The sequence below is a fragment of the Bombyx mandarina genome, chromosome 18 (genome assembly GCF_030267445.1).
Source record: "Bombyx mandarina strain Sakado chromosome 18, ASM3026744v2".
NCBI lineage: Eukaryota > Metazoa > Arthropoda > Insecta > Lepidoptera > Bombycidae > Bombyx > Bombyx mandarina.
The window spans coordinates 2,967,466-2,994,099 of NC_143224.1; the positions used below are offsets into that span (position 1 = coordinate 2,967,466).

General features: G+C 35.0%; 4 protein-coding genes across 4 annotated transcripts; 2 read left to right on the forward strand and 2 right to left on the reverse strand.

The window, feature by feature from the left end:
* Nucleotides 1–1,637: 1,637 nt before the first annotated feature.
* Nucleotides 1,638–2,339, reverse strand: LOC114244432 (neurogenic differentiation factor 6-B). The gene has a single exon (XM_028176241.2). It carries the CDS (start codon nt 2,244–2,246, stop codon nt 1,776–1,778), a length of 471 nt encoding a protein of 156 aa, XP_028032042.2. The 5' UTR covers nt 2,247–2,339; the 3' UTR covers nt 1,638–1,775.
* Nucleotides 2,340–2,733: 394 nt separating this feature from the next.
* On the forward strand, nt 2,734–6,935 carry mei-218 (meiotic 218). The gene has a single exon (XM_028176280.2). It carries the CDS (start codon nt 5,031–5,033, stop codon nt 6,747–6,749), a length of 1,719 nt encoding a protein of 572 aa, XP_028032081.2. The 5' UTR covers nt 2,734–5,030; the 3' UTR covers nt 6,750–6,935.
* A 1,263-nt stretch (nt 6,936–8,198) lies between these two features.
* On the reverse strand, nt 8,199–12,357 carry IKKbeta (inhibitor of nuclear factor kappa B kinase subunit beta). Its single transcript, XM_028176239.2, has one exon. It carries the CDS (start codon nt 12,128–12,130, stop codon nt 9,809–9,811), a length of 2,322 nt encoding a protein of 773 aa, XP_028032040.2. The 5' UTR covers nt 12,131–12,357; the 3' UTR covers nt 8,199–9,808.
* Nucleotides 12,358–13,943: 1,586 nt separating this feature from the next.
* Nucleotides 13,944–25,101, forward strand: LOC114244457 (uncharacterized). The gene is made up of 6 exons (XM_028176295.2): nt 13,944–14,267; nt 16,799–17,543; nt 18,187–18,369; nt 18,876–19,029; nt 21,494–21,640; nt 22,843–25,101. The coding sequence occupies exons 1-6, from the start codon at nt 14,130–14,132 to the stop codon at nt 23,078–23,080; spliced, it is 1,605 nt and encodes a 534-aa protein (XP_028032096.2). The 5' UTR covers nt 13,944–14,129; the 3' UTR covers nt 23,081–25,101.
* Nucleotides 25,102–26,634: the final 1,533 nt, after the last annotated feature.

Consider the following 26,634-nt stretch of genomic DNA (forward strand, 5'->3'; position numbering starts at 1 on the left):
GTGAGCTCACGGAGTCAACTTGAGACAATTGGTAACACTAGGCCTAACAAGAGCAGTGCTTCGCTGAGTCTACTATCGCATTGGAATCGCGACCCACTGAGAAAATCCGGCGAGAAACTCAGTGAGCTGTGTCTATGGGTTAGTTCGCTCTTTGTCATAATCGACGAGTTCGGCGAGGACGGTGACCAGTGCTTGAAGAGCCTAAAAACACCGAGACTGGATCCAGGGATACTATAAGACATTTTTTGAGAGATGGCGGGTTTGCTTTGCCCCGTCGCCCGGGTCGGATATGTAGTTAGAAATATCGTGTCGCGCTGCTTTTTCAAAGTAGCGTTTTGACGCTTCCTTAAGATACTTACATATCGGTACTAGATTTAGGTCGCCGTGAAGGTCGACAGTTCTCACATACCACGGTGCTCCGACGACAGTCCTGCAGAAATGGAATTGGATGACCTGGAGAGAGTTAATGTGCCTAAGGGCCGCGTGGGTGAACACTACACTTGCATAAGTCTTGACGGAACGTAGAAAGGAAAATAAATAAATAAATAGGAATTTTTTTTTTTTTTTTAAATAGCAACTGAACAAAGATCAGCTATGTTTAGAATTATGGTTTTGATTTTATTTTTTGTTATTTTTATTTTGTAATACATAGAGGGGTGAACCTCACTGGTCACGGGTGCTTAATAGTATTTGGAGTCCATAGACAATCTCAAATCTCAATTTCATATTACGACGAAAACCTCATATCATGGGTTCGCACACATCTTCGAAACTACATAATTTATCGTAAAGTTTACTTTAAATTCATGGCTTTTCTTCAGTGACAATCCCGCCAACCACTTTGTTTTTTAGGGCATGGACCACACTTCCTTCGAGGTATCCACGCCTAGGGAGGCGAGGGGGGGGTGTTCAAATTTATTAAAATTTATTTTCTATTTTTTAGTTGGATTTACTATAAAAGCGTATTTTGTTAGTTTTTTTAAACTATTATTTATTTATTTTTTGTTAATATTTTCAAATTTTAAATTTCCATGGTTTCAAAATGTTGAAACCTTTATATCCATTAAGGTACTTACCGGCAAGCTAGTTTAGGCGGAATGCCTGGGCCGTCTTGCGTTTTGTTTCTGCTTAGTACCGTGTCGCAATAAATCAGCCGGGCCCACGCTTCCGTCCCATTATTTACGTAAGTGATCATTACGTTAGGCATCATTGACCAAGTTGGTTGATTTGTCAGAAACAATCTATTGAGACAATCTAAATACGTAATAACTTAAAATAACGTTAAAACATATTATAAACATTATTACGAAAAAACAATGTTATTACCGCGCAAAGATTCTGTCAATGTGACGTTTCAAATATAGATACGTGATGTTTTTTTTAAATGAATCATATGCCATGAAACGATCATATTTTGGTAAAACAAATTCGGAAGAACACTTTAGCTCCGCTTTCATCACACGATACTAATAATTTCACTTAGGTACGCGGTAAAAATATATTAAAACAAATATATTTGTTATCTATTGTGATAAGTAAAAGTTTAAAATTTAAAAAAGAAAATTGTATCTATGGTTTCAAAAGCTACGAACTTATTTCGGTCTCATTTAAAACGCAAATAACAGGAAATACGAAACAAACGTCAACAATTAATTTATTAATAAAAATAATAATTTAAAAACATACAGTATAAAATTTAATTAATAATATGGCAAACTGGAAGTTGAACGTGTACCTAAGCAGGTGCCAGTCCGTCACGACACATCACAAAACTGTCACGCAAATGTCCTTTCGATGTAATCACAGTCGAACTCCGCAAAGAACGAATCGAATGGAGACAACGAGTCCTCCGCGAACTCTGAGGGAGTCTCCTGGTCGAGTTCCGTCGAGAACTCCGACAGATCCGAGCAAAGAGGCGAAGGCCATCGATCCGGCCGAGTTGATTCCGTCTCAGGGCCGTCGTCCCTCAAGGCTGCAGACAGAGCCGTGATGTATCTCATAGCCAGTCGCAGAGTAGTGATCTTGGTGAGCTTCTCGCACGGAACCGGCGTCCCCGTGATCTCGGAGGCGGGTACAGCGCGTCTTAAAGCTTCAAAGGCTCGGTTGATTTCCCTCATTCGGCTTCGTTCCCTTGCGTTGGCTGTTTTCCTCCGGTATTTACTGAGGGGTTGAGGAGTTCGTCGGGCGCGAGGCTCGCGGCTCCTCGCAGCCCGCGGCCGCAGCTGGTACTTGTCGTGCTCGGGCATGGAGTGAGGCCGACACGAAGCGCCCGCGCACCCGTTCCGCTTGAGGAATACGTTCACTCCGCCCACTCGCCCCGCTCCGTTCACGTACAATCATCAACTTAATTATATCTTAGCCGAATAAATTTGTGTGATACTTAAATATATCGAGTACTATAACTGGTAGTAGGACCTGTTGTGAGTTCGCGCGGGTAGGTACCACCACCCTGCCTATTTTTGCCGTGAAGCAGTAATGCGTTTCGGTTTGAAGTGTGAGGCAGCCGTTGTAACTATACTTGAGACCTTATATCTCAAGGTGGGTGGCGCATTTACGTTGTAGATGTCTATGGGCTCCAGTAACCATTTAACATCAGGTGGGCTGTGAGCTCGTCCACCCATCTAAGCAATAAATAAATAAAAATATCAGAAATATTGATCAAGACTACAAAGCAATGCCTTTTATTAAGTATATTTTTTACGTACTTAAATCGCTTTATGTTTAACCTGCCGAACTAAAATTTTCTCCTGTGTATGGTAACCAGATACATGCATAGCGAAGAACAAGTACACTCAGACGCCTAATGACAAATACTTTTCTCGAAGATACTGACTCCGATCAGAGACCGAACTACTTAGTCAGGATTAGTGACCACTTGATATCGATTAAAAAGATTTATTCATCAGGGGATACGAGAAAATTATCCCGAAAATCTCTAACTACTGTTACTACATTCCCTTAACTCAACTCACGGCTCACCTGGAGTTAATTGGGTATCGGCCCATTGACAATCACAATGTAGATAATGCCACTGTCCACCTCGGGACATGAGTAAGTCTCAATTTTATTGTACAATTTCTACCCCACCCTTCAAACCGGAACGCATTACTGCTTTGCGGCAGAATTAAGCAAGGTGATGGTACCTACTGTGCTGTCTCACAAAACGCCCTATCACCAGTAAAAAGACTAGTGATATGCTTCCCTCAACTATCTTCGACTTTCCAAATACCTTCAGGTTCACTTCATTATTTAATTTCCAATTTTTTTATTCTATTCACACTGGTCCGGATATTGGGGCTAAGCTATAAATTATTACATGGTTATCGAAGTCAAATGGTCGTTTTGAAGTCGTTGAAAATTACTATCAAACTTTGTGTTACATACATACAAACATACAAATAGTAACGTAATAAAATTTTGTTAAATATACAAATCATTGTTACTGTAGGAATTGTAACACTTTTGTAGGTGAGTTCACTTCCCAATGAATGAAAATCAGTAGGCCGTTCGATCGTAAGCTATAAAAGCGATCGCTTTAATCCGATTTGCATATTGGCTTCGGCATTTCCGCTGAATGTTCACGGCTAATTGTTTACCTTGCGATACGAGTCGTTCTTTAGTGTAGCGTGGGTTCACCGTCTGAATATTGTTTCTAGGAGTGTAGGCAGATTATTGATGTCACAAAGTTGCTGATTTATTCGACAGTCCCCCTCATTTGAATGACTAAATCACTATATTTGTTTTTAAATAACACCATTTTAATTAACATAAAATGTGAAATGTTTGTAGAAGCATAAAATATGTAAATCGTTAAATTTAACATTTCTTTATGAATACTCATTCTCCTGCCTTTCTCCCAGTCACCTGGGATCGACGCAACATTTTTTCTCCTTCCATACTCCTCTATCATATACCATTTCTTCGTTCACTCCCCTCTTACACATATCGTCTTTCACGCAATCCATCAATTTCTTCTTACCTCTTTCTCTATATCCTTCCACATTCATAGTTGATACTCTCTTACCAAGATCATTTTCATTTCGTCTCATCACATGTCCATACCATCCATTTTTTTATGAATACTATTAACATTAAATTCGTCATCTATGAAACAGAAACAGAAAGCGACAACTTTCGAGTTAGTATTTTTTATCATAATTTTAACACTTAATAAATCTATCGTAATGTGCAACAATAATGTTACACTAATTGACATAATATGTATTTCTACTATCTACCTGTTATACTCTTCTACTCTACTATTCTAATATTCAGTCCTACCTATTTTCTATATACTAATCTAGTATCCATTTGCTTATACTGTGATAATAAAGCCTTCGTCAAACAGAACGCGTAATTAGCGCGCGTCAGAGCGCTAAAGTGACGCCGCGCTATGACGCCGAGATGTGTTGTACTATTATGGTAACATACCGTCAAACAGAGCCCCAGCGCAATAAGTACGCAGAGCTTTGTCGCGGCGTTAGGACGCTTTGACGTCAGGCGTTGTAATTTTTTACAAATTTTATTTTAGCGTCCGAGTGAATGTGTATTAAAATACTAGATAATGCCTGAAAAAATGATATAAATAGTTAGAAAATACCCATGCTTATACAATGCCGCATCTGAATCACTTGATTTCTTAATACTTTTAAATTTTTACACTGCTATCGAAAGGCACTATGATTTGGCGAATGCGTTGCGTCAAGGAGCGTTAGACTCATCTAGTCAATTAGAAGAGCGCGACGTTAAGTACGCGGTGCTAAGTACGCGTTCTGTTTGACGAAGGCTTAAACCTTCATAAGTTTACCTTTTTTGAAATTTCGCGCCAAAACATGGACCAATTGTACTTTGTGTGAAATGTAACAAAAAAGTAGAAAATGGGGTATTGTTGTCGTAACGAGTTTTACGTTGTGTGAAGATTTATATAGTACCTACGCTATTTAAATTAAATTGTAACCTATTTTTAAGTGTCACATTATAAAACTAATTACTGTGGAAGAGTTATTGTAAAATCGATTTGAATTAGAGCAATGGAGCTGCATTGTGAATTATTGCTATATTTAGATAAAAGGCGCTATTTAGCTAAAATGAAGGATGATTGTGAAAATTTCTTAGAATCATTAACAGAAAAAACAGTGAGTAAGTTTCCTTCACTGCGATGTTTCCTAGAAATTGACGTCATGGATGTAATCGACGTGTTGCCGAGTCTTGGAGAATTAATAATAAAAGAACCATTGAAATTGCAAAAGATGTGCAATGACGTATTATTTGCGTGTCTGCGATCTATTGACGTGGATAACTACAAGCTTGTTGAATATTCACAAGTTGTCGTTGTTTTAAGGTTAAAATGTGTTCCTCGAATTCTATGCCTACCCAACCCAAAACGGTATAAAGGCTTAACGTATTTTGAAGGGACATTATTAACTAAATCAGAATCTGTAAGCTATGTATATCACACAGTCTGGTCATGTCCGGAAGATTGTGAAGACAGCGTAAACATAATACATTATATACCAAAAACACCACCAAAATGTTGCATTTGTAGAAGTACAATGTACGAGAACAGCGGCCTCAGAAGATGCGGCGACCAAGTTACAGCAACTTTCAAATTGAAAGGAGACTATTTATTAAGAAAATTCTACATAGTCGATGATTTAATTCCCAAATTAAAAGTGGGTTTATATTACGCTTTGCATGCTATTGTAGGTAAATCCATTATAATATGGAGTTTGGAAAAGATTGAACAATGTAAAGCACCAATGACCCATCCCGTGCCCAGGGACTTGGATGTATTGTATAACGCATGCAATCATTCCCCTTGGAAATTCATATATTGTCTCGCTTCCAGTCTGGCGGTTAACGTGTGTCCTTTAAACTGCTTCATACAATTGAAGATAAATTTATTATTGAGTCTAGCAAGCATTAAAGCTAACGTACTGACTAATTCTAATATCCTACACGTACTAGCAACAGGATTTGATACTCGTTTTGTGGGAGAAATTATGAATGAAGCGGCTAAGCTTACTGATAAGAATATTTTAATAGGAACTTCTAATACTGATGTTGCCACTGCTTTGATCGCGGGTACTGGAGGAATAGCCGCATTTCTGCTACCACTTCACGCTTACAATCAAAAACAAATATTTTCTGTTCTATCAGCCATTGAAAGTGGAGAAATAATGAATGAGACAAGTAAAACAAAACTGAAATGTGCTGTTTGGGCGCATGGAATGGATTTTAAAAAGATCGTAATGTTCAATGTTGCTAGTGTATTTGGCAATGTGTGTAGAGGTGACCACGGCGAATTCAGTGATAATATTGTAGAGTATTTATTACAAGGATCCATAGAACCTTCCGGAATAACAGAAGATGAACTACGTGCACTGAAAGATATTAGCACATACTTAAGCATTGTGGCTGGCATAGAAGTTGAATTAGATAAATTACCAGAAACACTTCTGAGAAGCTATTTTCTTGCAGCTCGTAAGGAAAGACCTCGTGCAGTTGCGATTAGCAGTATGAACTCGCTAATCACTGTTAGCCTTACATCGGCGAGGCTTTGCAGGCGCTCAGTTGTTACTATAGAAGACGCTATATTTGCTATATGGCTGCATGTATGTGGATTTCCAGAGCCTAGATTCGCCCCGGAGGAATATCTTGAAACTCCAATGAATATCCGAAAGTTGAACAAGATCATGGACGGCTTCAAACATTGGCTCGAACAGTTTACTGGGATGAGTAATTTGTAAGATTTCGTCACGTCACTCACTTTCAGCATATGCTTTGTGAATCTTTGCATTATAAAGATAATAATAGCTTCTTATCTTTTGCGTGTGCTTTTTTGCAATAAAAGGTTTAGACACCGATTTCAATGAATTATTCAGATCCTTTATTAGCAAATTCTGTACTTTAGGTACCTTGATGGGTGGGCGAGCTCACAGCCCACCTGGTGTTAAGTAGTTACTGGAGCCCATAGACATCTACGACGTAAATGCGCCACCAACCTTGAGATATAACTTCTAAAGCCTGAAGTAAAGTTACAACGGCTACGCCACCCTTCAAACCGAAACACATTACTGCTTCACGGCAGAAATAGGCAGGGTGGTGGTACCTACCCGCACGAACTCAAAAGAGGTCCTACCACCAGTAATTACGCAAATTATAATTTTGCGGGTTTGATTTTTATTACACGATGTTATTCCTTCACCGTGGAAGACAATCGTGAACATTTGTCAAGTACCTAACCGATCTCTTTTTTAATTCTGTGTTTTATTTATTATGACACAACGAGAATTCCGCAATCTCAATTGCAACTGTTTTTTCTCCTACCTATTTGCTGGTAGCTCAAGAGGCTATTCCAGCTACGCCCGGACGGGTAGGTGAGCTCACAGGCTCAACCTGAGAGAATCTGGTAACACTAGACCGGAATCGGGATTTCCTGAAAAGATCCGGCGAGGAAATGAGTGGGCTACAATTGAACTATGTCTCCGATGTGCCCTATACCCTTAAAATCGGAACATGTAAATACTTCGGGGCAAAAATAAGCTGATAACTACCCGTGTGTCATTATAAAACTCACCTCTACGAAGTTAATCGTTCATTCTTAAAATTGTACACGACAGGAAATCTTATTAATAGGATAGCTGGCACCAATTTTTGGGTAGGTATTTGAGGCAAGCTGAAAACTTGTTCCATACCTCTCCTGATACACCCCAACTCGGAGCTACAGACTTGGCTGGTGAGTAGCGGGGCTAAATAAACCCTTAGATTTGTTTTAATATTTTTTTTTCTTTTCAAAAAATAGGTTTGGGGCAACATGCAATTTATATATGTTGTAGTTTTAAGTTTAAAAAATAAAATAAAAATGAAGCCAGACAATTCAGTTGGGGTTTTATATTGCCAGGCGCGTGCAAAAATATTTTGCAAAAATATGTAAATAATGTATTTGTGGCAACTTGAAATTTTTATAGGACATTATTTATGACAAAAAAATAATATTCCTAAAAAGACAGGTCATTTTGGTGGGGCTTTCTATCTGCCAGGTGATCTAAAAAGTTATTTATAGGTGCGAGTGAGTAGCGCTATGGGCAAACCATAGTGTGATTATTTTAAGGCCTCAAATACCTACAAATTGGTGCCAGCTCTCGATCTCCTAAGCAACGAGTTTAAAAGCTAGTAAGTATCAAAATTAGTAACAATAAAAGGCATTTTGTTTTTATTTTTAGTACCAATTAATTTTGACTAGACAAACATGAATAGATTTTTGTGTCACAGGATTAAAAATATACACTTTAGTTACAAAAAATTAAAATAAAATAAAAATTCAATCTCAACGAATAAAATACAAATAATAATTATAACAATTATTAGATAATTTCATATTATTTAAATAACCTACAAAAAGTATTGTGTATACAAATGTTAGTGAAAACCATGTAAAAACTTTTCCATCCATCACAGTATAAATTGATTCATACTTACAATCTAAGTATCTCAAAAAGCCACAACTGTTCCAGGAGGTACTCCTTTTTTGAAAGCGAATAAAAATTAAGGCACATCTCTGTTCTAAAATTACTGAACTGGGATTAAAATTCAATTTAAATTATATAATAAAATCCATGAATCAATGAAAGAGTAAACCTCAAGTATTCTTAAGATCGATAAATGCTAATTTAAGTTTAATTTGATCATTAATTAATATTCAACATAAGTTAAACAAATATTTTACACAACAATAAACTGTAATGGGAAAAATTGATAAAAGGACTTTTTGGAACGAAGTTCCTTATGAGACGATGCGGAGCGGTACTCTAACCGGGAAAAAACGTCAGTAGCGTAAGATTTTTTTAGTAATGCACACAGTGTACGCCTTAACTTTGTATAATAATAACGTATAAATTAGTAATGCACACAGTGTACGACTTAACTTTGTAATAACGTACAAAACATAACATATTTTTTTATCATTCATTGACCACGATCTCAGAGCGTTCGTTTGCGCAATACACTAACTCTTATGAAAACAAACGTGAATGAAGTGTACCACAATAAGTTCGCGCGTTACCGAATTACCGTGCATTGTTGCGAAACCTCCAGTTTTATTATCTTTATACCTCGAATAGAACTTAAAATTAATATTTTTATATTATGGAACTTTGTTCCTATCTGTTGTCCCACGACACCACAAATATTTTTTTAATAGTGAAGTTTCACAAGGAGTGAAGTTATTAGATTTCTTTTATTTTATTAAGTTATTGTTTCTTCATTTTTAAATATGTTGATATTACCTAGTAACATCTTTCAAACTGCAAAAGTGTGTGAAAATAAAACAAAATCGCCTAATGTAACTTCTCAGACTTGTCCAAAGGGTCCAATCAAATTTTAGTAAATTCCTACTATTTTACTAGGACATAATTCACTATATATGGTTTCATTCCATAATCAATTTTGGATAAATAAACTTCATTTAATACATAAAGAAAGAATAGAATAAGAATACAGAAAACTAACGGCCAACCTTCAGGATTGAAGAGGCACTGGAAGAAGAAGAAGAAACTTCATTTCATTTCATTTCAATTCCATTTTCATTTAGCAAATAATTAAATAATAAATGGAGATTTGGCTAAAGGACTAAAATCCAGGCCATAAAAGATATACATATATATTATAGATAAAAATTGATCCTTTCCTAGTTTTGTTAGAGGTACAATTTTTTGTGTATATAATTTGCCTAACATAATGTACACCTAACATAGAATGTGCTGTTTCAGCAATATTTTGTGGATAAAAGTATTCACATTCATATATACTATTCTTTACATTCATTAAGAAAACTAAAATCAAAAATTGTAGTTTTTAACAATTCTCTCTGTGAATTTACCTCAGCAGACAAATTTACTTGATTCAATCGTAATTTTAAACTATCTTCTATTAGAGATTTCAATTTATCATCATCTGGTATTGTAGTTTTTAATTTCTGGCAGTGTTTTGAAACTGGTCCACCAATTTTGAAGTCTTTTTTTTCAAAAGACACCACACTGTATGGAATATCTGCCAAGTTATCCCCATCACTAACTGCCAAGTTTATGGTGGACCAAATACAATTATTCAGATCATCAATGTAATCACTGAGGTCTTTGGTTAATTTTTCTGTATTTTCTGCAGCCTTGGTCACAATGTCGGATATCTTGGAAAATTCGGTACCCAAATCCATCAGCTTCACAACAAAGGGCTGGTGATGAATTTCAAGCAATATTTTACTTCTCAATTTGAGACAGTTGTAGCAAATTTTCATAATGTCATCACAGTGTTTTTCTTTTCCGATAATTTCACTTTTCCTTGCCATAATGTATATTTTGAATGCATTGGCATAAACTGCTTGGTAATTATATTTGGCTACAAAGTTTTTTATATCATCTGACACAATTTCATTACAACGTCGTTTAGCTGATGTGAGTCTAACAGACAATTGATTCCAGGCTTGTTGGAGTTTACTGATTTTTAGGAAATGCTCATCTGTGTCTTGGAATGTTTTGTTGAAACCTCCAAGCATGTTTATGCCCTTTCCACTGTCTCTTAATTTGTTTACTTGCTCCTTACCAGTTTCAATCAGCATTTTCATTATTTCTTCCTTTGCTAGAAGATTACTTATACTTTTATCAACTGCATTGTGTTTTAGTAGCAATTGTTTGCCCTCATTTTTTAGTGATTCTCCTCTAACAAGTAACCCATTAATGAGTGATTCATAAATTTCAGATTGATTCTTTACAAAATACAAGCTATTCTTATATAAAGTTTGGCTATTTTTGTGATTGTACAAAGCTTTAGGATGCTCCAAGCATCTTTGTACTGATTTTGGCACTTCTGGTTCTATGTTCTTCTGAAGAATGTATGTTTTATTGAACAAGTATACCATTGTGTTACAGTGTTCTCTCCAATAGTTTGACACAATGTCCATTTCTCCAAGTTCTGTAAAAGTATTTGGACATATCAAGATTAAGTCTGCTATATCCATACTTGTATCTTGCCCAATCCATTTCTTCAAATCAGAAACCATTGTAGTATCACTGATTTGGTATGCTAGTCGTGACAGAGTAGGTACAGAAAATATTCTTATTACCTTCCGAGATAAAATATTTTCCAGTAGGTCATAAATGATGATGTTACTGCTTACTTCTCTTTGCTCAGTAGGAATATTAAATCTGACTCTTGTATGAGAATCTCTGCCTCTCAGTTTAGGATCCCATTCCAGAGCTATTCTAAGCCAATCTTCCATTAGTACTTTAAAAGGCGCCGACATATGATTTTCAGGAAATATATTGTTTGAATATTCAATATCTCCATGAAAAGTTTCATAAACACAAATATTTTCATGTGTTTTCTTTTCAACGTGAGGCATCCACTGTGCAGGAGACATGAATGGAAGGAAAGGCCTTTTCCCACAAATTATTTCAAAAGCAAGCAAACCAAATGACCAAAAGTCAACAGAATTGCTATATGTTTTACTGTACAGTAGCTCTGGTGCTAAATATTGAAGAGTACCAACAAAGCTGGCACACACAGAATTAAAGTCAATCTCCTTCGCATAACCTAGATCTATCAGTTTGTATATGACTCTTGGTTCAGTTTGAGGAGAAATATTGTTTTGCTCTGTATTCTCTACAATATTCATAACAATATTTTCTGGTTTTAGATCACGGTGAGTTATTTTCTTTTGATGTAAGAACTTCATTGCATTTCTGATATCGCTGAGAATCTGACGAACTTGTATTTCTCGCAGTCCAGAACATGATTCGGGTTTATTCAATTGCTGCCTAAGATCACCTCCGCTGCAGTATTCCATACACATTATAGGTAGACCTGAAGGATTGCCTCGCTCTAAGCCCTTTATAAATTCAGATGGAAGGGGTTTCGATCCAACGATGTTTGGATTTCGGCAGCTTTGCAACATTTCAACCTCCTTCGTCCACCTGTCTCTGTGTTTGTCAGTGAGTTCATCGCCCCATTTACAAGTTTTGATGGCGAGTTTCTCTTCGGTCTTTTTATGTTTCCACAGCACTACTGTCCCAAAGCTGCCTGATCCCAGTACTCTGTCTTTAATCCAATCGCCAACGAACACTATATCGTTCATTTTACTGCTTTAAAATTAATATTACTTTTAATTTAAACATGAAGCACTTACGATAAAAGTATGTTATAGGCGTAGCTTTTGTATTTTACAATTTATTTACGAATCTACAACAATTGCTCGTACCTATTTAATTATGTATAAAATTCACATAATGTATACAAAAATTACAAAAATAGATTTTTTTATAGTAGGCGTAGATTATACACTTATATGATAGTAGGACCTGGTAACATAGACCTTTAGATAATATCTTATTTCAGATTAGTCTAGTGTCTTGTATCAATTATCTATCTCTAGTATCGAATACTCTCGATCTCGGAATCACGTACTTTTTTTAATCCTTGTTCTAATGCCGGCCACTCACATGCGGGCAAATATTCGTACATTGTATGAATGTTTGCGCGCATGTGAAGGGCCGTCAAACATTCATTCGCAAACTTAGCAGCTGTGCAAATGGGTTCGCATACTCAATTTGCGAACCCGTTTGCGCTTCCCCCCACACTTGTTTACGAATGTCTCACGAATTTCTCCTCCTTTTTAATTCGTCAATAGAACATTGAAGAGAAGAAGAGTCTTGAATTCTTTCCCAGACATCATTAACAGCCATGCTGTTTTTATGGGATTCCTTTATATGAAGATACGCTACACAGTAGACGTCATGAATTATGCAAATGGCAAAACGTCCGTTACCTTCGCAATCGTGGGCGCAACTGGTCACACGAATGTGTGGGAGACTACACGAATAATCGCGGTTCGCGTGCTTTGATGTCCGTTGAAAAACCGACACAGCTTGGAAAACCACGAATACAGCGAAAACTTTGCATTATCATTTGCAAATGTCGTCCTACACTTGCGGGTTTGCGTATTCGTGCGAATGTGAGTGACCGGTATTAACGTCATAATATTTTCCTATTTGATAACAAAAAGTAATTTGCTTACTTCATATCTACTCTAAGGTTTAATATATTTTACAAAAACTTGCGAGATACTATGTGTGCTATTATGGCAAATATTTTATTTTGTAAATTTTAATAGTGGTAACGACGCTTCCTCGTGTCTTTTTAATTAAACATTTTCATATTTTTTATAAATTTTTTATTTATCTTATCTTCTTATTTCATTCTTCTGTTCTTTTTCGTCCTGTCTTTCTAACTTCCACTAAAAACATTGAAATCGTTCTATGTAGACGTAGTGGTGGACTTTTTAGTCGCTACAATGATTTAATAGCAGCTTAGTATCGATGAAACAGAGCCAGAAAGTAGGATTTTGATTGGTTGTGGTGTGTAAAACATAATTCAAGGATTGGCAGAAGAATAATGTTATTAAATATATAAGTATTATTTATTTCCAAACTATCTACTTCCAATCTTAATATACTGTGTGTGACACACTGTTCTGTTTTATAAAAAATGATACCTAAATAGAAAAATATACTATGGATGAAATAAGATTGGTTTGATTTATATAAGATTGTAATCAATGAAACGACATAAGTTGGGATGAAATAATATGAATTATATGATTTCAGAAGATATGTTAAGAAATAGTCTCAGAAAAATAGTGATTATTTACTGAGACTCAGTGGCCTTTTTGAAAGAACCCCAGAAGCTATGTCTAGCAATTTTATTTTATTTCCCCGTATTTTTATACTTTCACAACAATTAATAAACCTGGACAGCTCACACAACCTAGCTCCTCGCATTTTCGCCAAATAGTCCATATTTAGATTCTAAAATAATTGATCATTTTTTCGTGTATTATCTGTTATTTTACAAAAACTTGATACGCACGAAAGTGTATCAATAAAGCCCATTGCCATACTAAAAAAAGGAATATTGTGTCTCTGACATTAATTTGTTGTTTTTTGTTTATATTTCTGAAGAATTTTAGTACAATGCATTAAGCACATATGTAATTAAGTAAAAGTACGGTACATAAGTAACATGTACACAAACGTTGTTTCTCTTAAACTATAAAATTGAAAATCATAAGTTTTAAAATGTTGGATATCAATTTGACTTGTCGTACTTGTATGAAAGAAAATGTAACTTTAATTAATTTGTATGAAAAAGTGAAAGCAGAAGAAAATATTTCCATGCAACTTAGTGAAATGCTTCAGAAGTGTACAAATACACGGGTAAGATTATTAAAATGGTTGTATCTATTATCAGATAATTAATATACATTCAAATTTTCGAAAGACGTCAACCTTTGATTATTTATTTAAATTATGTAAACCCGTTCCAAAATTCAACAAAAAGTATTCGACGAACTTAACACAGAATTTTGCACTTTGTTCATTAGAATTAATCGATTTCAACCATTAGTGTCTTATCATGTTTTGTAAATTATAAAACAAATTTTAGAAATTTTATGCTTTCATATAAATTCTATGCACCCTACTGTACACATTGACAAATTCTCCTTTTTTATTGATTCCTTTTGACCGAGGATCATAACCATCATGAACCGGCCCAGACTAGGTTGCTCTGGTTATGGTGTCACTTGGTACTCTGCTATGCTGAACACTTACTGATATTTACTAATGTACCCATCATCATGTAATTCCAAATTAAAACACGGCTACCACCGTTTAAAATGTATTCTTTAAAATATTTTGAATTTGCAGCAATAAATAATATCATTATGATTAAAGTAGAAAGTAGTGATACAATATGAAAAATTAGTTTTAACAGAAATCTTTTTTTAATTACTGTTGTTGAAAACTTGTCTATTGTGTAAATTTTGGGATCCTATCATCAAGAGACACAGAATTCAAACTGGATTAATCTATACTAGATTTATGTAAAAAAAATGTTTATAAAAATTGTAAATAATTTAGTTGGTATTATCTTCAATTCATGAAAGAACAGTGTATTTCTTAATTGGCTTGAAATCAGGCAAATGGATATCACTGCCTTCATCATAAGGGTAGTCAGTCATGCCTATCAGAAATACCTAGTAGAAAAATCAACTTGTTTACTTGTTCAATGTTCAAGAAGTCACTGACACACACTCAACTCTCTGTTGTCTGTTGTAAGATGATCATATTTATCCTAAAACTAAGGCAGTGCAACTAATGTAAAAGATTACGCTTAACAGACATTAAACAGTACGTTATTTGTGGGTAGTTCAAGTTTCTACGTGTAACAAATCATCATCAAATGATTTAAACATTAACTAACATTTAGATTATTTAACTATTATTACCCTCACTGACATACATATATGAAAACAAAATACCTGTGATTCAGAGATCTGAAACTATCAGTTTGATAGAATGAATTCGAAATAAATTACAGTGGTAACCATAAAACTAGTTGTTTGCAGACAAAATAGTGAAGTAAGGTAAAGACTTCCGGTAAAGTTGCAAAAATATAACATCTAGAGCAGTGATTCCCAAAGTGGTCTATATCGACCCCTAGGGGTCTATGATAACCTGCAAGGGGACTACGTCAGCGAAAAAAAATTTGGGGGTCCACGATAGTGGATCTCAACACATACACTGATAGTACCTATTTACTTTCATCATACTATCTTATAATATCAAGACATCATTAGCCGAGGAGATTTAAGATTAACCCTTACAAAATTGACACCAAATGTTGAAAATTTATTATTAAAGCATCAGGTTCATCCTTCTCACTAAAAATATTGACTTTTTGCTTATGTTATTTTATTTATAGTTTATTTTATGTTACGTATATTTTACTTAACAGATACAAAATTTTATTTTGAGTAGTTTTAATTTAAATTCAATTAATAAATGTATAAATTAACATGTGTTTTTACTTTAAGTTTTTAATACTAAACTTTACTACAGTTAGAAGTTTACAGGAAATCAATATCAGGTAAGTAGGGGGTCTACCAACACCGAAAAACATGGCAAGGGGTCTACGACACAAAAAAGTTTGGGGAACTCTGATCTAGAGGCACAAAGTCTTAAGTTTCAATTATCCGATTTAATAAAAAGTATTTACAGTGTATGCATCCTTGTCATGATTCTTTTTAGCAGTCATTTATCAAAAAAAATAACAGAGATTATTAGTATATGTATTTGTAAAGAAAAACCTTCATAGTCTAAAAATCTTTAGTTTTTTTTTTTAATGGCTATCTGCCGAAACTTCAGCAATTTCTGCCAGTGTCGTGTTATGGCTACACATGGAACATTGTCGAGCTATTTAAACACTTTATATTATGAAAAGTATCAAATTTTGGCAATAATAATGGTGCCTGGGACTAACACAAAATTAATGTTACTATAAACTTTCATATTATAATAAAGATTATGTACAGAGAATAATGCACTACATATAATTATAATTTTATAGAGTTAGTAGTTATAAACTTAATAAAAGCATTTATAATACGGGGGTCTGGGAATAGTGAGAGGAGGTGGTGGACATTTACTGGTTGTTGGTTTTCAGTTCGCTAATAACTTAGTCCCATATGATTTAGTTTTATAAAAAGGATTTTTCTTATATGTCATTCAGTGAAGTTTGACATTCAGTAAAAAGAAAGTTCAGTTTGTTAAAAATAATAATTTTATTAAATTAAGGACTTTCAATTTTGTTTTCTCATTATACACAACAGAAAACGCAATGAAGTCTTTTATTGTTTATTTATTCTGGAGTATCCAATATCATGATATATTTGTTTTAATTACAGATGCAGGAAGGAGATGGCCTCCCTCAAAAACTCTGTGACAAATGTGTGATGACCTTAAAAATGATTTACACATTTCAAAAACAAGTAATAAAAGCTGAAGAGGAGTTCAGAAAACTGTTAAGAATTCAGCTCGATGTGAAGCATGAACTGCCCGATGATACTTACAGTTTAAAACTTGAGAATGACCTTGAATGTTACGCTACACAAAATGATTTTGGTTTAAATATATTACCTAAAGATGAAGACGGGGCAGACAATAGTAACTTCAGCTTTTTAGATAGTGAATTTAAGGATGAATTTAAAATACAAAATTCTCCACCAAAAAAGAAAAAAAGGCAGACATGTCTGCATTGTCAGAAAGTATTTTTCAAAAGGAAAGTATATGAAAAACATATTGGAGTATGCATAAAAAAAACATTAGATATAAAGACTGAAAGTCATTCTGAAAATCAAGAAGTATACCAGTGTCCGAACTGTGATGTATCATATTCGAAACACCGATCTCTGGCCATGCATATGAAGAAACATAAAAACTCGAATTTTCAGAGTTACATCTGTAATATTTGTTCTAAAAGTTTTACATACAAACATTTACTACGTAGACACATGAAGATTCATGAACAAAAGAGGCAATATGAATGTGGAGAGTGTCATAAATCATTTGTAAGGAAAGACCATTTGACTACCCATGTAATGAGTAATCATGGTGCTTTAAAACCTTACATCTGTCCAATATGCAGAAAAGGTTTGATTTTTCAATATTTATTAACAATGTACTGTTAATATGGAGAATTACAACATGACAACATTTCAACATTCCACCATATACTCTGAGATTTGAGCTCAAAGTTTCCATTTTAATAATGTATCATTATCTTATCTATGAAAGCAGTGTTAGTACTCATCGATTGACAAACGTATGCTATCTACTTCATTAAATTTCGAATAATTAAGAAAACTCAAGTAAGAATGTAACCTATGCTGTATAAACAATACATTTCAGAAAAGCTGTAAATAGAGTTTGATTTTTTTTATATACCTTGTCAGAGTATTGTTTCTTACTTTTGTATCATATTGTATGATGTCTTTCACGAAACATAATTCAAGGGCTGTCAGAATTTTTGTTTCATTGTACAAGTAGTCTTTATTCTGAAACTATTAACTTGGAAACCTATTTATTTCTTTGAATCAATCATTCTGATTAAACATTACAGTTTTCACCTGAATTATTCTTTCTAGGGCACTTGGTAAACAAATCAATCCCAAGAATTTTATTTTTATAAATATTATGTTTTGTTAATATAACTCAAAGATGTTTAATTTCTTGCATAAGTAAATCAAACAGACACATGGTGGTTTTTATTAATATCTAATATTTATTTTTTCAGATTTCCCTCAGCAGTGCAACTTAAAAGACCATATAAGAATACATACCGGTGAAACCCCATTCTTGTGCTCGGAGTGCGGGAAGGGCTTTGCTAATGTCTCTAATCTACGGCAGCACGTGTTTCGTCACGCCGGAGTCAAACCATTTACCTGCAACTCCTGTCCCAAATCATTCTGTACTAAAGGTAATTTTAAAATTAATTGGTATTACATTGTTTAGGTTTTTACTTTTTAGAGACCTTTTTCAATCCGTTTGTCTTGCCGTTGTCCTGTCATGGCGAAGAGTTTTAATCTAGACTTAAGAAATCTGGGTACTATTAATAAAAATCCAGTGAAGGTGGGTTAGGTCCTTGGAACATTATACAGTTGGATCGCAATATATTCCATGCTATTTTCTCTGCGAACGGAAATGTAAGATAGGGTAGGAAAAGGGACCGAACCAGTTTGGAAGTAGGAGCTGGACGTAATCTCCTGCTTCCAACTCTGCGACGACAAATCGATACACAATGATCTCTCTTTCCCATCTTCTACAGTATCTACTTGCATTTTTGTAAGTTTTGCAAGACTGATGAACCACGACAGTCGCCAATTACGAATCTGATTCTAATTGTGTGACGGTGACGTGAAGCTGCCCATCTCATGCACTTTGCCGTGTCTAGTAAACTCTATTTGAATAGTGCATTTGTTTCAGGACAATTGCAGTGTCACATGTCAACCCACACGGGCCTGCGTCCTTACAAATGTGAAGAGTGTGGCTCTGCGTTCACCAAGCCAGGCTCCTTGAAGAAACATTTGATAATACACACTGGTATAAAACCATACGCCTGCGAATCCTGCAACAGAAGGTGGGTGACTTTGTATTTAACAGCAGGGTAATGTTTCGCAATGCAAACCAAGAAATTTAAGTTTACCATCCTCAGTCTTTTCTTAACAGTTCCGGCAAAAATAGCCAGGGCGGTGCACACTCTCGATGTTCCCCACCAGCATATCGATTCACCTGTGACTTAGTGCGAGTTTTTTAACGTTTTCGATAACGTAAAAGTTAACTCAAAGGACAATGCCCATTTTCTATGGGCGTTTGGGCCCCTTAAAAAAGTTGTCGCGTCATGATGGTTTTAACTTATTTTGATAGACAAAGAAATATCGTTTCATATTCAGAAAACTATTTTTATATTCTCACCCAGGTTTAACAGAAATCTATTTTTTTCTGCAGCTAAAATTAAGTTGTTAATTGTTTTTTTCGAAATCAATAATCGCTTTCATCATTTTCTACAGTATTAAATAAGTTAATTGTGGTTAATGTTGCTAGAAATAAGCCCTTACATTTTATTTTTATTATATCCTCATAATAATAATAAAATGAAATGAAAATCCGGAAGCCGACAACGATATTGTTGTTGTTGTTTTTAAATTCGCCAATAAGCAGGCAAACAGCGTAGCCTATACAGCCTAGTCTGTCGTAGTTATATTTTTTATGTCAATAAAAAGCCGGTGTATCTCTTTTTATTGATTTTTGGGAGTTTTGACGTCAACTCGATGAATAGCTCATTGAGTGAGCATGAATTTCCGCAGACACGTTTATCTTCAAAAAAAAAAAAAAAGTCACCGCTATGTTAGCCACAGTTTTATTCCAATGCCTCAATAATCGTGAACAACGATTATTGACGTTTAATACACAAAACAACGCCCAATTTATATATTATACATCATAATAAACTATTAAAAAAACATTAAAATAAAACTTCAAGTGACGCTTCACTCGGGTTGCTGCCAAAACTCTCTGATCATATATAATAAGAATAGAGTAATGGTAGGCTATTGAGATTTTTACTAATGGAATCATTAATATCTAAAAATATGAAATAAAATAACTCATGGTTTTAAGTAATAATTATTATTACAATATATAAATATTGAATTAAACAAAAATAAACTAAAAAGTCTGAATTATAACCATTAGTTATTTTTTTTTAATTTGTTGTTTAAGTCACAAACAACTCTCGTTTGGCAGCATATAGGTTTACTATAAGGCTATATGGGCTAAGCCCTTTGCCTATTGGCGAATTTAAAAACTATGGCACTAAGTTTTGGGATGTTATCAAGTGATTGATTTTTTTGTAAAACAATGCCAGGGCGAAAGAAATGTTGATACATAAACTAAACAACGTAAAACAATAAGGCATAGTTTTTCAAGTATAAATAGTTTTGACATAAAGTTGGCCCACTTTTGGGCATTGTCCTTTGTATGGAGTTGGAATGTTTGCCGCTAGGGGCGCTGTTCCAACTACATACAAAGAGCGCACTAAGCACACAGTACCCCTTAAATAATACTCTTGCAATGCACGCAATGTAACACGGTGGCGTCCTATAACTAGTTTGCTTTGCATCGCAATTCTCCAAATAATACATTTACAAAAAAAATGTTATATCAAACGTTTATAATAAATATTCTTGACAGATTTCTTAAAACGGGCTTATAAAGCTCGAATGAGCTTAATGCTCATTTTATTTTGTATGGTCAGCACATTAGGGAAAAAAACTATTTTTGTTTTTTACAATATAGCACATTCAAAACACGCCGGTTAAAAAAGTGGCACTCACCTTCATCTGCTCCCACGGTCTGTCTGGTGGAATTTAGGTACTCCGTACGATATGTTTAGCACGTAATTGCACCCGCCCACTGAGTTTTTCGCCGGATCTTCTCAGTGGGTCGCGTTTCCGATCCGGTGGTAGATTTGCGAAGCACTGCTCTCGCTGGGGCCAGTGTTAGCAACACTCCGGTTTGAGCCCCGTGAGCTCACTTACACGTCAAGGGGAATCTGAAATAGCCTTGAGAGCCTATCAGCATAGATAGAAACAAAAAAGAAATCACATCTTTCTTGTTTAAAATAGTACAACGATATTTTCTCGTTCTCAACAATTGATTATCCTTGTTTTATTAACGACTTGGTCACCATGGCAACGCCACTGAAGACATTTAATTCTGTTGTAAGAGGTTCGATAGGATTTGAGTGTGCCTGCCACTTGACAGACTTCAAGTCGTCTGCACCTGGCGGGAATTTTTAATTTTTGTTATGTTACCCTTGTAGGCAGACGAGCATACGACCCACCTGATGGTGAATGGTTACCGTCGCCCATGGGCTTCAGAAATGCCAGGGGCAGAGCCAAGTCGCTGCCTACCGCTAAAAAAATGTGCAAATAAAAAGATTGTCGGGACGATATGTACATACACATTCTTTTCTATTCTTTGAATCGATTGCTTCTGTCGTTGAGTTGTTTTAAACAGTATTCCGTGTCCGTGACGTGCAGGTTCACATGCAAAGACCACCTGAAGCGGCACGAGCGCATCCACACCGGGGAGAAGCCGTACCGCTGCAACATGTGCGAGCGCGCCTTCACGCAGAGCAACGACCTGCTCAAGCACGTGCGCTCACACGTCGGACAGAACATATACCAGTCGGTGGCGCCTTTTTTTTTTTTAATACCCTTTTATTAGTACAAAACTTAATTTTTAAAACTACATTAAAGACTAATACTATACTCGGTATGAGCGTTAGGATATTTAATAAATTACCAAAGAAATTAAGAGACCTAGACGATTTTCATTTTAAGAAAAAACTAGAAGATAATCTTATTAGTGACAATTATTATCACATCAATGATTTTCTTAGGGATGACATTGAAAATAAAATGATTTTTTAATTATTGGTTGAATTATGGATGAATGAATGGTAAATTATATAATATTTTTTACTGGACCTCTTGTGAGTCCGCACCGGTAGGTACCACCACCCTGCCTATTTCTGCCGTGAAGCAGTCATGCGTTTCGGGTTGAAGGGCGGGGCAGCCGTTGTAACTATACTGAGACCTTAGAACTTATATCTCAAGGTGAGTGGTGCATTTACGTCGTAGATGTCTATGGACTCCAGTAACCACTTAACGCCAGGTGGGCTGTGAGCTCATCCACTCATCTAAGAAAAAGAAAAAAAAGTATGTAACGGAATCTTTGAACATGATTTTGACCCCCTTCAAAACGTCGGATTAACTCGAAATTTGGCATACTTATTAAGGACCGGATGACAATTAAATTTTTTTTAAAAATTGAGGAAAATGAAATTCAACTAAAAAATGAAAAATAAATTTGAATTAAAAATAGTGTAAGAAAAAATGATTTTATTGTAAAAAAGCGTGGGGTGCTTTTCAGGATATTATCAAAATAACCCTTCTACTCATATCTGTTCATAAAATATTTATAACTACTGATACCATGCACCTCACGCTTTTTTTTTACAAAAAAATATTTTTTTCTTACACTATTTTTAATTTAAATTTATTAAAATTTATTTTCAATTTTTTAGTTGGATTTTCTATAAAAGCCTATGTTTTTAGTTTTTTTTAACAAATTTTTTTATGGCTTAGGTGGGTGGACGAGCTCACAGCCCACCTGGTGTTAAGTGGTTACAGGAGCTCATAGACATCTACGACGTAAATGCGCCACCCACCTTGAAATATAATTTCTAAGGTAAAATAAAAAAGAACAGTATGATAATACATTCCCCACAATATAATACTACATAATAAATTTAATACTTGCTAATACTTTATAGTAATAATAACAGTAATCTCAACCAATGTTAACTATATGATTATTATTCTAGGTGTACAATTTGCGGGGACAAGTTCAGGTTGGCGAGAGAGCTGAAACTGCACTATCCAGTCCATTTCGGAGGGCATCAGCCTGATGATCATCAGGGTAGCCAATTGTCCGACCCAAAGGCGCAGGCAGCCGAAGATATCAGCGAAGTACCAAAGAATGATGACCCCGCCTACACAATACTGATACACAGTTGCAACCCCGGGGATATTAGCATTAATGTTAACACCGACAAGAATTAAGCACAAGATCAAACAATCAAGAAATTAAATTTTGTGAATTAGTTTTTCATACAATACGGAACTGAAACAATTAGCACAGTTTATAATCAGTCCATGAAACATGAACTTTGAGGATACAGTGTGTATTAGAACGAAGCCAACCGGAGACAACAGAGAAAATCAGCCATAGAAAACATATGATTTTGTTTTTCGATATAAACACGCAATGGCTCTGAGGAATTATTTGAGATGTTTTTCGACATTATGGTGAAATCGTACTGTAATTCATCCACACTGGGACAACAGTTTCCATGAAACCAGCTTACCACAAACCATCCGGGATAAACTCTCCACGGTGCTACCAGAGTGCTTTGGCATATCCATATTCAAATGAGAGTTTGAAGAGGGTCTTGAGAGCTGCTTGGCTGACCACTCACCGTCACATAGGCTGTAAGCTCGTTTACCTGTCGCGGCATTAGCAAATGCGTTGGCTCTCCCGGGGTGCGTGTAGCTTATTCCCGATCAGATGCTGTTGTCATGGAATATATATGTCAGTGATCAGATTAAAGTCCTATATATTACTAAAGAGCTAAGTTCACAATTACGTATTTAGCCATATTGTGGTTTGTTTTAGAAATACGTTTGTATAATTAAGATTTTCTTAGTTACTCGATTAATTTTATAAATAAATAAATAAATGTACAGTGGAATTAAGAATGTGATGACCAACCGTTTTAGCGAAGCAGAAGAATAATATGTACATATTTAATATGAAACTGTTGTAAACGATGTAATTTTTCAATAAAATTTCCGACTACAAAGACCAGCGTCTTAAACGTTTTTAAATATTTAATTTTTTAAATATTAAACAGCATTAATTCGCAAGTCGGAAATTATTTCCTATAAGTGTGATACATATTATGAAAAAATTATAATGGACATATATTTTACAGTTGTCAAGTTATTTCTATTAAAATGATCGTTACGTTTTATACGTTGTTCTGATAATACGATCTAATTGTCGCTCTATCCGGATTCTACTGTATTGTGATATTAGTTTATTGCCATAAGGCAAAATCGCCTTATTAGTGTACGGTCACACGTAGCTCTCTTTTATAATATGTAATTATAGTATTATTAAACAAAAAAATAAATAAATCGATCTAATGTTCATTATAACTTAAGTGATTTATAGATTTTACTAAAACATATAAAATCTACAAATAAATATATGTAATATTAAATGACGTCTTATTTCGTACAAATTTCGGTATGTAAAGTTTTACTTGGCCGTTTTTGCTCTGATGAAATTATTATTTGTTTTTCATTCCCCGCTAATTGGTTTGAAAAAGCAAAGGAATATTTGTAGTGCCTATATTATTAGTGATAATCTATTGTCGCGACTTGGCCTTCAAAGGAGGTCATTAAATTTCTGATTTTATCATAATATATTGGAACATAATTTTGTCGTGAACACAGACTGAATTTACATTAATTGTGTCCTCCGTTCGGTATAGGATATTAATAATTACCTCTTGGCGCCGCATAAGCTATTTACCGGTAAAATTAGTTCGATTGATTTTAGATAGATTTTCATAATCAAACGAATAAGCCAGGACCGACAAAATATTCGTATTAGATAGATTGCGAGGAGTCATTTTAGGAGTCACTTTTTACGTCACTTCCGCTCTATGAGGATCAGTGGTGCCTTATCTTACTCCATATTCGTTTGGAGCAGTGTGTCTTAACATCCAATGTACATTTGCTACGTTAAAACACCAGACAGCTTACAATTGCAATCTAAAAAAATAAAAACTACATATACAAGCTAGTTATGCTAATTTCATCATTTTAATTTTTATCTCTTCTATAGATTATTAACTGCAAGCAGAAGATATAATCGTATAAATTGTAATAAATTAGTTGTTAGAAGTACATATTGTTTGGTTATTAAAGGAATAATTATAAAAAATAAACAAACAATAAGTTTATGATAATAGATTGAGGTGAATAAAAATGTAATAAGATTCATTAGATGTGTACAATTTGTGTTTTATTTCAATACTCATAGCATTTTTTTTAACTATCGACCACAAACAGTTTCACGGGTTTGCAACATTAAGTGCCATAAAACTAGGCTTGTGGATAGTGCCTTAAAAATTCGCTTAAGGGTGAATGTTATATGGTAAATGACTTAAATCATTTAAGTTCTATGCCCTAAACACGTCATTACGAATCCTCCCGATCCATTAACGATCCTTTTAGGTACCTCGCCGAACCCGTCGCTGGTGACAAAGGGCTCGGCTAGTAAATTAACCCACAGACACAGCCCACAGAGTTTCTCGCCGGATCTTCTCCGTGGGCTGCGTTTCCGATCCGGTGGTAGATTCTGCGAAGCACTGCTCTTGCTAAGGCCATTAGCAACACCTCCGGCTTGAGCCCCCAAGGCTAATCAGCATTGGAAGGAAAAAAAAGTTCTATAACGTTATTACAATTAACATCAATAAAATGTTGTTACTGTTAGTTTCTATAGTTATATTGAATAATTTATATAAGTACTTGCATTTAAGTGATTGAGATCATTATGCAACATTCAAGGTCTCCCCAATAAAGCACAGTACGAAAGGGACCCGAAACGATGCTGAAGTTTAATTTGATATTACTATTTATATAATCGTGGGTAGGCATCGCGTTGATTAGCCGCGGTATTCTCGCGTACTGTTGATGTAATAATTAGTCTTCGAAATTTAACCAGTTTCCCTCGAGCGACATGACAGGTAAATACAGCGTGTTGTCTTTTGTCAAAATTTCGTTGAAAAACTGCCCCTTCAGTATTTAACCTTCTCTTATCTTATATTATCGGTGAACTGGGATTTGATTTTTGGTATAACAATTAGTTTTAATGTAATCTTACTTGCCACTTATAAATTCGGTCTACGTAGTTCGTTTATAGGTTAAGCTACCAACAGCATTGGAAGAATTGCCAACGGTTTATGCTGTTATATCTCCAAAATGAATTCTAGTAGTTCTAATGAAGTAACTACTTTAAGTTGAATAGTGTTTTAAACGACAAACAGCCTGTGTTTGAAAATAGTTGCTAAACATTAATCCGCCACCCACCTTGACACGAGGAAGCAGCTAGCAAGCCCCACAAACTGTTACAAATGACTTCGCGCTGGACATTGGTGAGTTCGTTGTACCTACTCGTAAGGGTTACCATCACTAAAACTACTAAAACATTGTAATGTTGCTGTCTGAATTAATTACATGTTCCTGATTTAAAAAAACCTTTTGCTTTGGCAGAAATCTTCAGAATTGGTGTGCTTTGGTAGCTACCATTCATTGGAATTTCAACTTCATGTAATAAAGTGACTTGATCGTATGTGCTTCCACGTTGTAACACTTCAACGCCCGCTGATGTTAGACTATCAATCGGGCAAGACTGAACTCGTCTGCCTAAATACCTCCAAAAATTAATAACTAAATTGAGGACATCCAACAATTTGGTATTTTTCTTCTAACAAATATACAGCTCTGAAAAGACTGCATCGTCGTAATTCCTTTCAAAATGGATC